The sequence below is a fragment of the Hyperolius riggenbachi genome, chromosome 2 (assembly GCF_040937935.1).
Source record: "Hyperolius riggenbachi isolate aHypRig1 chromosome 2, aHypRig1.pri, whole genome shotgun sequence".
NCBI lineage: Eukaryota > Metazoa > Chordata > Amphibia > Anura > Hyperoliidae > Hyperolius > Hyperolius riggenbachi.
The window spans coordinates 573,621,288-573,636,475 of record NC_090647.1 but is presented as its reverse complement, the minus strand read 5'-3'; the positions used below and the strand labels follow the sequence as shown (position 1 = coordinate 573,636,475).

Sequence of the window (15,188 nt, the reverse complement as noted above, 5' to 3'; positions counted from 1 at the left end):
TAATAAGCAGTAACACACACAATGCCAGATCATACACTGGAGTAGCAGCCCCAGTAATACAGGTAATAAGCAGTAACACACACAATGCCAGATCATACACTGGAGTAGCAGTGCCAGTAATACAGGTAATAAGCAGTAACACACACAATGCCAGATCATGCACTGGAGTAGCAGCCCTAGTAATACAGGTAATAAGCAGTAACGCACACAATGCCAGCTCATACACTGGAGTAGCAGCCCCAGTAATACAGGTAATAAGCAGTAACACACAATGCCAGATCATACACTGGAGTAGCAGCCCCAGTAATACAGGTAATAAGCAGTAACACACACAATGCCAGATCACACACTGGAGTAGCAGTGCCAGTAATACAGGTAATAAGCAGTAACACACACATTGCCAGATCATACACTGGAGTAGCAGCCCCAGTAATACAGGTAATAAGCAGTAACACACACAATGCCAGATCATACACTGGAGTAGCAGCCCCAGTAATACAGGTAATAAGCAGTAACACACACACAATGCCAGATCATACACTGGAGTAGCAGCCCTAGTAATACAGGTAATAAGCAGTAACACACACACAATGCCAGATCATACACTGGAGTAGCAGTGCCAGTAATACAGGTAATAAGCAGTAATACACACAATGCCAGATCATGCACTGGAGTAGCAGCCCCAGTAATACAGGTAATAAGCAGTAACACACAATGCCAGATCATACACTGGAGTAGCAGCCCCAGTAATACAGGTAATAAGCAGTAACACACACAATGCCAGATCATACACTGGAGTAGCAGCCCCAGTAATACAGGTAATAAGCAGTAACACACACAATGCCATATCATACACTGGAGTAGCAGTCCCAGTAATACAGGTAATAAGCAGTAACACACAATGCCAGATCATACAATGGAGTAGCAGCCCCAGTAATACAGGTAATAAGCAGTAATACACAATGCCAGATCATACACTGGAGTAGCAGTGCCAGTAATACAGGTAATAAGCAGTAACACACACAATGCCAGATCATACACTGGAGTAGCAGCCCCAGTAATACAGGTAATAAGCAGTAACACACACAATGCCAGATCATACACTGGAGTAGCAGCCCCAGTAATACAGGTAATAAGCAGTAACACACACAATGCCAGATCATACACTGGAGTAGCAGCCCCAGTAATACTGGTAATAAGCAGTAACACACACACAATGCCAGATCATACACTGGAGTAGCAGCCCCAGTAATACAGGTAATAAGCAGTAACACACACAATGCCAGATCATACACTGGAGTAGCAGCCCCAGTAATACAGGTAATAAGCAGTAACACACACAATGCCATATCATACACTGGAGTAGCAGTCCCAGTAATACAGGTAATAAGCAGTAACACACAATGCCAGATCATACAATGGAGTAGCAGCCCCAGTAATACAGGTAATAAGCAGTAACACACACAATGCCATATCATACACTGGAGTAGCAGTCCCAGTAATACAGGTAATAAGCAGTAACACACAATGCCAGATCATACACTGGAGTAGCAGTGCCAGTAATACAGGTAATAAGCAGTAACACACACAATGCCAGATCATACACTGGAGTAGCAGCCCCAGTAATACAGGTAATAAGCAGTAACACACACAATGCCAGATCATACACTGGAGTAGCAGCCCCAGTAATACAGGTAATAAGCAGTAACACACACAATGCCAGATCATACACTGGAGTAGCAGCCCCAGTAATACAGGTAATAAGCAGTAACACACACAATGCCAGATCATACACTGGAGTAGCAGCCCCAGTAATACAGGTAATAAGCAGTAACACACACAATGCCAGATCATACACTGGAGTAGCAGCCCCAGTAATACAGGTAATAAGCAGTAACACACACAATGCCAGATCATACACTGGAGTAGCAGCCCCAGTAATACAGGTAATAAGCAGTAACACACAATGCCAGATCATACACTGGAGTAGCAGTGCCAGTAATACAGGTAATAAGCAGTAACACACACAATGCCAGATCATACACTGGAGTAGCAGCCCCAGTAATACAGGTAATAAGCAGTAACACACACAATGCCAGATCATACACTGGAGTAGCAGCCCCAGTAATACAGGTAATAAGCAGTAACACACACAATGCCAGATCATACACTGGAGTAGCAGCCCCAGTAATACAGGTAATAAGCAGTAACACACACAATGCCAGATCATACACTGGAGTAGCAGTGCCAGTAATACAGGTAATAAGCAGTAACACACAATGCCAGATCATACACTGGAGTAGCAGCGCCAGTAATACAGGTAATAAGCAGTAACACACACAATGCCAGATCATACACTGGAGTAGCAGTGCCAGTAATACAGGTAATAAGCAGTAACACACACAATGCCAGATCATACACTGGAGTAGCAGCGCCAGTAATACAGGTAATAAGCAGTAACACACACAATGCCAGATCATACACTGGAGTAGCAGCGCCAGTAATACAGGTAATAAGCAGTAACACACAATGCCAGATCATACACTGGAGTAGCAGCCCCAGTAATACAGGTAATAAGCAGTAACACACACAATGCCAGATCATACACTGGAGTAGTAGCCCCAGTAATACAGGTAATAAGCAGTAACACACACAATGCCAGATCATACACTGGAGTAGCAGTGCCAGTAATACAGGTAATAAGCAGTAATACACACAATGCCAGATCATACACTGGAGTAGCAGCGCCAGTAATACAGGTAATAAGCAGTAACACACACAATGCCAGATCATACACTGGAGTAGCAGTGCCAGTAATACAGGTAATAAGCAGTAACACACACAATGCCAGATCATACACTGGAGTAGCAGCGCCAGTAATACAGGTAATAAGCAGTAACACACAATGCCAGATCATACACTGGAGTAGCAGCCCCAGTAATACAGGTAATAAGCAGTAACACACACAATGCCAGAGCATGCACTGGAGTAGCAGCCCCAGTAATCCAGGTAATAAGCAGTAATACACACAATGCCAGATCATACACTGGAGTAGCAGCCCCAGTAATACAGGTAATAAGCAGTAACACACACTGTGCCAGATCATACACTGGAGTAGCAGCCCCAGTAATACAGGTAATAAGCAGTAACACACACAATGCCAGATCATACACTGGAGTAGCAGCGCCAGTAATACAGGTAATAAGCAGTAACACACACAATGCCAGATCATACACTGGAGTAGCAGTGCCAGTAATACAGGTAATAAGCAGTAACACACACAATGCCAGATCATACACTGGAGTAGCAGTGCCAGTAATACAGGTAATAAGCAGTAGCACACACAATGCCAGATCATACACTGGAGTAGCAGCGCCAGTAATACAGGTAATAAGCAGTAACACACACAATGCCAGATCATACACTGGAGTAGCAGTGCCAGTAATACAGGTAATAAGCAGTAGCACACACAATGCCAGATCATACACTGGAGTAGCAGCCCCAGTAATACAGGTAATAAGCAGTAACACACACAATGCCAGATCATACACTGGAGTAACAGCCCCAGTAATACAGGTAATAAGCAGTAACACACACAATGCCAGATCATAAACTGGAGTAACAGCCCCAGTAATACAGGTAATAAGCAGTAACACACAATGCCCGATCATACACTGGAGTAGCAGCCCCAGTAATACAGGTAATAAGCAGTAACACACAATGCCAGATCATACACTGGAGTAGCAGCCCCAGTAATACAGGTAATAAGCAGTAACACACAATGCCAGATCATACACTGGAGTAGCAGCCCCAGTAATACAGGTAATAAGCAGTAACACACACAATGCCAGATCATACACTGGAGTAGCAGCCCCAGTAATACAGGTAATAAGCAGTAACACACACAATGCCAGATCATACACTGGAGTAGCAGTGCCAGTAATACAGGTAATAAGCAGTAACACACACAATGCCAGATCATACACTGGAGTAGCAGCCCCAGTAATGCAGGTAATAAGCAGTAACACACACAATGCCAGATCATACACTGGAGTAGCAGTGCCAGTAATACAGGTAATAAGCAGTAACACACACAATGCCAGATCATACACTGGAGTAGCAGCCCCAGTAATACAGGTAATAAGCAGTAACACACACAATGCCAGATCATACACTGGAGTAGCAGTCCCAGTAATACAGGTAATAAGCAGTAACACACACAATGCCAGATCATACACTGGAGTAGCAGTGCCAGTAATACAGGTAATAAGCAGTAACACACAATGCCAGATCATACACTGGAGTAGCAGCCCTAGTAATACAGGTAATAAGCAGTAACACACACAATGCCAGATCATACACTGGAGTAGCAGCCCCAGTAATACAGGTAATAAGCAGTAATACACACAATGCCAGATCATACACTGGAGTAGCAGCCCCAGTAATACAGGTAATAAGCAGTAACACACACAATGCCAGATCATACACTGGAGTAGCAGCCCCAGTAATACAGGTAATAAGCAGTAACACACAATGCCAGATCATACACTGGAGTAGCAGTCCCAGTAATACAGGTAATAAGCAGTAACACACACAATGCCAGATCATACACTGGAGTAGCAGTCCCAGTAATACAGGTAATAAGCAGTAACACACACAATGCCAGATCATACACTGGAGTAGCAGCCCCAGTAATACAGGTAATAAGCAGTAACACACACAATGCCAGATCATACACTGGAGTAGCAGCCCCAGTAATACATATAATAAGCAGTAACACACACAATGCCAGATCATACACTGGAGTAGCAGTGCCAGTAATACAGGTAATAAGCAGTAACACACAATGCCAGATCATACACTGGAGTAGCAGCCCCAGTAATACAGGTAATAAGCAGTAACACACACAATGCCAGATCATACACTGGAGTAGCAGTGCCAGTAATACAGGTTATAAGCAGTAACACACACAATGCCAGATCATACACTGGAGTAGCAGTGCCAGTAATACAGGTAATAAGCAGTAACACACACAATGCCAGATCATACACTGGAGTAGCAGCCCCAGTAATACAGGTAATGAGCAGTAACACACACAATGCCAGATCATACACTGGAGTAGCAGTCCCAGTAATACAGGTAATGAGCAGTAACACACACAATGCCAGATCATACACTGGAGTAGCAGCCCCAGTAATACAGGTAATAAGCAGTAACACACACAATGCCAGATCATACACTGGAGTAGCAGCCCCAGTAATACAGGTAATAAGCAGTAACACACACAATGCCAGATCATACACTGGAGTAGTAGCCCCAGTAATACAGGTAATAAGCAGTAACACACACAATGCCAGATCATACACTGGAGTAGCAGCGCCAGTAATACAGGTAATAAGTAATAACACACACAATGCCAGATCATACACTAGAGTAGCAGCCGCGGTAGTACAGGTAATAAGCAGTAACACACACAATGCCAGATCATACACTGGAGTAGCAGTCCCAGTAATACAGGTAATAAGCAGTAACACACACAATGCCAGATCATACACTGGAGTAGCAGCCCCAGTAATACAGGTAATAAGCAGTAACACACACAATGCCAGATCATGCACTGGAGTAGCAGCGCCAGTAATACAGGTAATAAGCAGTAACACACAATGCCAGATCATACACTGGAGTAGCAGCCCCAGTAATACAGGTAATAAGCAGTAATGCACAATGCCAGATCATACACTGGAGTAGCAGCCCCAGTAATACAGGTAATAAGCAGTAACACACACAATGCCAGATCATACACTGGAGTAGCAGTCCCAGTAATACAGGTAATAAGCAGTAACACACACAATGCCAGATCATACACTGGAGTAGCAGCCCCAGTAATACAGGTAATAAGCAGTAACACACACAATGCCAGATCATACACTGGAGTAGCAGCGCCAGTAATACAGGTAATAAGTAATAACACACACAATGCCAGATCATACACTAGAGTAGCAGCCGCGGTAGTACAGGTAATAAGCAGTAACACACACAATGCCAGATCATACACTGGAGTAGCAGCCCCAGTAATACAGGTAATAAGCAGTAACACACACAATGCCAGATCATACACTGGAGTAGCAGTCCCAGTAATACAGGTAATAAGCAGTAACACACACAATGCCAGATCATACACTGGAGTAGCAGCCCCAGTAATACAGGTAATAAGCAGTAACACACAATGCCAGACCATACACTGGAGTAGCAGTGCCAGTAATACAGGTAATAAGCAGTAACACACACAATGCCAGATCATACACTGGAGTAGCAGTCCCAGTAATACAGGTAATAAGCAGTAACACACACAATGCCAGATCATACACTGGAGTAGCAGCCCCAGTAATACAGGTAATAAGCAGTAACACACACAATGCCAGATCATACACTGGAGTAGCAGTGCCAGTAATACAGATAATAAGCAGTAACACACACAATGCCAGATCATACACTGGAGTAACAGTGCCAGTAATACAGGTAATAAGCAGTAACACACACAATGCCAGATCATACACTGGAGTAGCAGTGCCAGTAATACAGGTAATAAGCAGTAACACACAATGCCAGATCATACACTGGAGTAGCAGCCCCAGTAATACAGGTAATTAGCAGTAACACACACAATGCCAGATCATACACTGGAGTAGCAGCCCCAGTAATACAAGTAATGAGCAGTAACACACACAATGCCAGATCATACACTGGAGTAGCAGCGCCAGTAATACAGGTAATAAGTAGTAACACACAATGCCAGATCATACACTGGAGTAGCAGCGCCAGTAATACAGGTAATAAGCAGTAACACACACAATGCCAGATCATACACTGGAGTAGCAGCGCCAGTAATACAGGTAATAAGCAGTAACACACACAATGCCAGATCATACACTGGAGTAGCAGCCCCAGTAATACAGGTAATAAGCAGTAACACACACAATGCCAGATCATACACTGGAGTAGCAGCCGCGGTAGTACAGGTAATAAGCAGTAACACACACAATGCCAGATCATACACTGGAGTAGCAGCCCCAGTAATACAGGTAATAAGCAGTAACACACACAATGCCAGATCATACACTGGAGTAGCAGTCCCAGTAATACAGGTAATAAGCAGTAACACACACAATGCCAGATCATACACTGGAGTAGCAGCCCCAGTAATACAGGTAATAAGCAGTAACACACAATGCCAGACCATACACTGGAGTAGCAGTGCCAGTAATACAGGTAATAAGCAGTAACACACACAATGCCAGATCATACACTGGAGTAGCAGTCCCAGTAATACAGGTAATAAGCAGTAACACACACAATGCCAGATCATACACTGGAGTAGCAGCCCCAGTAATACAGGTAATAAGCAGTAACACACACAATGCCAGATCATACACTGGAGTAGCAGTGCCAGTAATACAGATAATAAGCAGTAACACACACAATGCCAGATCATACACTGGAGTAACAGTGCCAGTAATACAGGTAATAAGCAGTAACACACACAATGCCAGATCATACACTGGAGTAGCAGTGCCAGTAATACAGGTAATAAGCAGTAACACACAATGCCAGATCATACACTGGAGTAGCAGCCCCAGTAATACAGGTAATTAGCAGTAACACACACAATGCCAGATCATACACTGGAGTAGCAGCCCCAGTAATACAAGTAATGAGCAGTAACACACACAATGCCAGATCATACACTGGAGTAGCAGCGCCAGTAATACAGGTAATAAGTAGTAACACACAATGCCAGATCATACACTGGAGTAGCAGCGCCAGTAATACAGGTAATAAGCAGTAACACACACAATGCCAGATCATACACTGGAGTAGCAGCGCCAGTAATACAGGTAATAAGCAGTAACACACACAATGCCAGATCATACACTGGAGTAGCAGCCCCAGTAATACAGGTAATAAGCAGTAACACACACAATGCCAGATCATACACTGGAGTAGCAGCCCCAGTAATACAGGTAATAAGCAGTAACACACACAATGCCAGATCATACACTGGAGTAGCAGTGCCAGTAATACAGGTAATAAGCAGTAACACACACAATGCCAGATCATACACTGGAGTAGCAGCGCCAGTAATACAGGTAATAAGCAGTAACACACACAATGCCAGATCATACACTGGAGTAGCAGCGCCAGTAATACAGGTAATAAGCAGTAACACACACAATGCCAGATCATACACTGGAGTAGCAGTCCCAGTAATACAGGTAATGAGCAGTAACACACACAATGCCAGATCATACACTGGAGTAGCAGCCCCAGTAATACAGGTAATAAGCAGTAACACACACAATGCCAGATCATACACTGGAGTAACAGCCCCAGTAATACAGGTAATAAGCAGTAACACACAATGCCAGATCATACACTGGAGTAGCAGCCCCAATAATACAGGTAATAAGCAGTAACACACACAATGCCAGATCACACACTGGAGTAGCAGCGCCAGTAATACAGGTAATAAGCAGTAACACACAATGCCAGATCACACACTGGAGTAGCAGCCCCAGTAATACAGGTAATAAGCAGTAACACACAATGCCAGATCATACACTGGAGTAGCAGCGCCAGTAATACAGGTAATAAGCAGTAACACACAATGCCAGATCATACACTGGAGTAGCAGCCCTTGTAATACAGGTAATAAGCAGTAACACACACACAATGCCAGATCATACACTGGAGTAGTAGCCCCAGTAATACAGGTAATGAGCAGTAACACACAATGCCAGATCATACACTGGAGTAGCAGCCCCAGTAATACAGGTAATAAGCAGTAACACACAATGCCAGATCATACACTGGAGTAGCAGTGCCAGTAATACAGGTAATAAGCAGTAACACACACAATGCCAGATCATACACTGGAGTAGCAGTGCCAGTAATACAGGTAATAAGCAGTAACACACAATCCCAGATCATACACTGGAGTAGCAGCGCCAGTAATACAGGTAATAAGCAGTAACACCCACAATGCCAGATCATACACTGGAGTAGCAGTGCCAGTAATACAGGTAATAAGCAGTAACGCACACAATGCCACATCATACACTGGAGTAGCAGTGCCAGTAATACAGGTAATAAGCAGTAACACACAATGCCAGATCATACACTGGAGTAGCAGCCCCAGTAATACAGGTAATAAGCAGTAACACACAATGCCAGATCATACACTGGAGTAGCAGCCCCAGTAATACAGGTAATAAGCAGTAACACACACAATGCCAGATCATACACTGGAGTAGCAGCCCCAGTAATACAGGTAATAAGCAGTAACACACACAATGCCAGATCATACACTGGAGTAGCAACCCCAGTAATACAGGTAATAAGCAGTAACACACACAATGCCAGATCATACACTGGAGTAGCAGTGCCAGTAATACAGGTAATAAGCAGTAACACACAATGCCAGATCATACACTGGAGTAGCAGCGCCAGTAATACAGGTAATAAGCAGTAACACACACAATGCCAGATCATACACTGGAGTAGCAGCCCCAGTAATACAGGTAATAAGCAGTAACACACACAATGCCAAATCATACACTGGAGTAGCAGTCCCAGTGATACACGTAATAAGCAGTAACACACACAATGCCAGATCATACACTGGAGTAGCAGCCCCAGTAATACAGGTAATAAGCAGTAACACACACACAATGCCAGATCATACACTGGAGTAGCAGCGCCAGTAATACAGGTAATAAGCAGTAACACACAATGCCAGATCATACACTGGAGTAACAGCCCCAGTAATACAGGTAATAAGCAGTAACACACACAATGCCAGATCATACACTGGAGTAGCAGTGCCAGTAATACAGGTAATAAGCAGTAACACACACAATGCCAGATCATACACTGGAGTAGCAGCCCCAGTAATACAGGTAATAAACTGTAAGACACACAATGCCAGATCATACACTGGAGTAGCAGCCCCAGTAATACAGGTAATGAGCAGTAACACACACACAATGCCAGATCATACACTGGAGTAGCAGTGCCAGTAATACAGGTAATAAGCAGTAACACACACAATGCCAGATCATACACTGGAGTAGCAGCCCCAGTAATACAGGTAATAAGCAGTAACACATAATGCCAGATCATACACTGGAGTAGCAGTCCCAGTAATACAGGTAATAAGCAGTAACACACAATGCCAGATCATACACTGGAGTAGCAGCCCCAGTAATACAGGTAATAAGCAGTAACACACACAATGCCACATCATACACTGGAGTAGCAGTCCCAGTAATACAGGTAATAAGCAGTAACACACACAATGCCAGATCATACACTGGAGTAACAGCCCCAGTAATACAGGTAATAAGCAGTAACGCACACAATGCCAGATCATACACTGGAGTAGCAGCCCCAGTAATACAGGTAATAAGCAGTAACACACACAATGCCAGATCATACACTGGAGTAGCAGCCCCAGTAATACAGGTAATAAGCAGTAACACACACATTGCCAGATCATACACTGGAGTAGCAGCCCCAGTAATACAGGTAATAAGCAATAACACACAATGCCAGATCATACACTGGAGTAGCAGCCCCAGTAATACAGGTAATAAGCAGTAACACACACAATGCCAGAGCATGCACTGGAGTAGCAGCCCTAGTAATACAGGTAATAAGCAGTAACACACACAATGCCAGATCATACACTGGAGTAGCAGTCCCAGTAATACAGGTAATAAGCAGTAACACACAATGCCAGATCATACACTGGAGTAGCAACCCCAGTAATACAGGTAATAAGCAGTAACACACACAATGCCAGATCATACACTGGAGTAGCAGCCCCAGTAATACAGGTAATAAGCAGTAACACACACACAATGTCAGATCATACACTGGAGTAGCAGTGCCAGTAATACAGGTAATAAGCAGTAATACACATAATGCCAGATCATACACTGGAGTAGCAGCCCCAGTAATACAGGTAATAAGCAATAACACACAATGCCAGATCATACACTGGAGTAGCAGCCCCAGTAATACAGGTAATAAGCAGTAACACACACAATGCCAGAGCATGCACTGGAGTAGCAGCCCTAGTAATACAGGTAATAAGCAGTAACACACACAATGCCAGATCATACACTGGAGTAGCAGCCCCAGTAATACAGGTAATAAGCAGTAACACACAATGCCAGATCATACACTGGAGTAGCAGCCCCAGTAATACAGGTAATAAGCAGTAACACACACAATGCCAGATCATACACTGGAGTAGCAGCGCCAGTAATACAGGTAATAAGCAGTAACACACACAATGCCAGATCATACACTGGAGTAGCAGCCCCAGTAATACAGGTAATAAGCAGTAACACACACACAATGTCAGATCATACACTGGAGTAGCAGTGCCAGTAATACAGGTAATAAGCAGTAACACACACAATGCCAGATCATACACTGGAGTAGCAGCCCCAGTAATACAGGTAATAAGCAGTAACACACACAATGCCAGATCATACACTGGAGTAGCAGCCCCAGTAATACAGGTAATAAGCAGTAACACACACACAATGCCAGATCATACATTGGAGTAGCAGCCCCAGTAATACAGGTAATAAGCAGTAACACACACAATGCCAGATCATACACTGGAGTAGCAGCCCCAGTAATACAGGTAATAAGCAGTAACACACACATTGCCAGATCATACACTGGAGTAGCAGCCCCAGTAATACAGGTAATAAGCAATAACACACAATGCCAGATCATACACTGGAGTAGCAGCCCCAGTAATACAGGTAATAAGCAGTAACACACAATGCCAGATCATACACTGGAGTAGCAGTGCCAGTAATACAGGTAATAAGCAGTAACACACAATGCCAGATCATACACTGGAGTAGCAGCCCCAGTAATACAGGTAATAAGCAGTAACACACACAATGCCAGATCATACACTGGAGTAGCAGCGCCAGTAATACAGGTAATAAGCAGTAACACACACAATGCCAGATCATACACTGGAGTAGCAGTGCCAGTAATACAGGTAATAAGCAGTAACACACAATGCCAGATCATACACTGGAGTAGCAGCCCCAGTAATACAGGTAATAAGCAGTAACACACACAATGCCAGATCATACACTGGAGTAGCAGTCCCAGTAATACAGGTAATAAGCAGTAACACACACAATGCCAGATCATACACTGGAGTAGCAGTGCCAGTAATACAGGTAATAAGCAGTAACACACAATGCCAGATCATACACTGGAGTAGCAGCCCCAGTAATACAGGTAATAAGCAGTAACACACAATGCCAGATCATACACTGGAGTAGCAGCGCCAGTAATACAGGTAATAAGCAGTAACACACACAATGCCAGATCATACACTGGAGTAGCAGCCCCAGTAATACAGGTAATAAGCAGTAACACACACATTGCCAGATCATACACTGGAGTAGCAGCCCCAGTAATACAGGTAATAAGCAATAACACACAATGCCAGATCATACACTGGAGTAGCAGTGCCAGTAATACAGGTAATAAGCAGTAACACACAATGCCAGATCATACACTGGAGTAGCAGTGCCAGTAATACAGGTAATAAGCAGTAACACACACAATGCCAGATCATACACTGGAGTAGCAGCCCCAGTAATACAGGTAATAAGCAGTAACACACACACAATGCCAGATCATACACTGGAGTAGCAGTCCCAGTAATACAGGTAATGAGCAGTAACACACACAATGCCAGATCATACACTGCAGTAGCAGCCCCAGTAATACAGGTAATAAGCAGTAACACACACAATGCCAGACCATACACTGGAGTAGCAGCCCCAGTAATACAGGTAATAAGCAGTAACACACACAATGCCAGATCATACACTGGAGTAGCAGCCCCAGTAATACAGGTAATAAGCAGTAACACACACAATGCCAGATCATACACTGGAGTAGCAGCCCCAGTAATACAGGTAATAAGCAGTAACACACAATGCCAGATCATACACTGGAGTAGCAGCCCCAGTAATACAGGTAATAAGCAGTAACACACACACAATGCCAGACCATACACTGGAGTAGCAGCCCCAGTAATACAGGTAATAAGCAGTAACACACACAATGCCAGATCATACACTGGAGTAGCAGTGCCAGTAATACAGGTAATAGGCAGTAAGGTATATTATTTCCTGATTCTGGTAAATCTAATTGCTTCACCCTTATTCCGCTACCCTTTGAACGTGAACAGACGTCAGCCTAAACTCTAGTCAATTCTTCAGCCAGTGGTCAGCCCTGCAGATCTATATGTCAAAATGCTGTCTGAGAACTGTTGTCTCCAATCTATCTGTGCTGTCCATTCCTAGATCCAGCCTGACCTGCGGGAGCTGATGGAGACCATGAACCGCATGAGCCATCTTCCTCCAGACTTTGAGGGTAGAGAGAAAGTCAGCCAGTGGTGAGAAGAACTGATGGAAGCTGCAATCTTATGTGTTCATTTTCCCTCTCTTCTGATCTCTGTCTCCTACTCCTAGTCCTCCTCTCTGCACAGTGCCTCCACCTTCTCCTCTCCTCCTCCTAGTCCTCCTCTCTGCACAGTGCCTCCACCTTCTCCTCTTCTCCTTCACCTAGTCCTCCTCTCTGCACAGTGCCTTCTCCTGCACCTAGTCTTCTCTGCACAGTGCCTCCACCTTCTCATCTCCTGCACCTAGACCTCTTCTCTGCACAGTCCCTCCACCTTCACATCTCCTGCACCTAGTCCTCTTCTCTGTACAGTGCCTCCACCTTCTCCTCTCCTGCACCTAGTCCTCCTCTCTGCACAGTGCCTCCACCTTCTTATCTCCTGCACCTAGTCCTCCTCTCTGCACAGTGCCTCCACCTTCACATCTCCTGCACCTAGTCCTCTTCTCTGTACAGTGCCTCCACCTTCTCATCTCCTGCACCTAGTCCTCCTCTCTGCACTGTGCCTCCACCTTCTCCTCTCCTGCACCTAGTCCTCTTCTCTGCACTGTGCCTCCACCTTCTCATCTCCTGCACCTAGTCCTCTTCTCTGCACAGTGCCTCCACCTTCTCCTCTCCTGCACCTAGTCCTCTTCTCTGTACAGTGCCTCCACCTTCTCATCTCCTGCACCTAGTCCTTGTCTATGCACTGTGCCTCCACCTTCTCATCTCCTGCACCTAGTCCTCCTCTCTGCACAGTGCCTCCACCTTCTCATCTCCGGCACCTAGTCCTCCTCTCTGTACAGTGCCTCCACCTTCTCCTCTCCTGCACCTAGTCCTCCTCTCTGCACAGTGCCTCCACCTTCTCATCTCCTGCACCTAGTCCTCTTCTCTGCACTGTGTCTCCACCTTCTCCTCTCCTGCACCTAGTCCTCCTCTCTGCACATTGCCTCCACCTTCTCCTCTCCTGCACCTAGTCCTCTTCTCTGCACTGTGTCTCCACCTTCTCCTCTCCTGCACCTAGTCCTCCTCTATGCACAGTGCCTCCACCTTCTCCTCTCCTCCTCCTAGTCCTCCTCTCTGCACAGTGCCTCCACCTTCTCCTCTTCTCCTTCACCTAGTCCTCCTCTCTGCACAGTGCCTCCACCTTCTCCTCTCCTGCACCTAGTCTTCTCTGCACAGTGCCTCCACCTTCTCATCTCCTGCACCTAGTCCTCCTCTCTGCACAGTGCTTCCACCTTCTCCTTTCCTGCACCTAGTCCTCCTCTCTGCACAGTGCCTTCTCCTGCACCTAGTCTTCTCTGCACAGTGCCTCCACCTTCTCCTCTCCTGCACCTAGTCCTCTTCTCTGCACTGTGCCTCCACCTTCTCATCTCCTGCACCTAGTCCTCCTCTCTGCACAGTGCCTCCACCTTCTCCTCTCCTGCACCCAGTCCTCTTCTCTGCACAGTGCCTCCACCTTCTCCTCTCCTGCACCTAGTCCTCCTCTCTGCACTGTGCCTCCACCTTCTCCTCTCCTGCACCTAGTCCTCCTCTCTGCACAGTGCCTCCACCTTCTCTTCTCATGCACCTAGTCCTCCTCTCTGCACAGTGCCTCCACCTTCTCATCTCCTGCACCTAGTCCTCCTCTCTGCACATTGCCTCCACCTTCTCATCTCCTGCACCTAGTCCTCCTCTCTGCACAGTGCCTCCACCTTCTC

The 15,188-nt window shown here is 45.2% G+C and overlaps 1 protein-coding gene across 2 annotated transcripts in view; it reads left to right on the top strand.

The window, feature by feature from the left end:
* Positions 1 to 15,188, top strand: part of VPS28 (VPS28 subunit of ESCRT-I) — a 131,098-nt gene that overhangs the window by 96,945 nt on the left and 18,965 nt on the right. For both annotated transcript variants that reach the window (XM_068271057.1, XM_068271056.1), the window contains one exon: positions 13,416 to 13,507. In XM_068271057.1, coding sequence (XP_068127158.1) covers positions 13,416 to 13,507 — 92 coding nt within the window. The remainder of the gene's footprint in view (positions 1 to 13,415; positions 13,508 to 15,188) is intronic.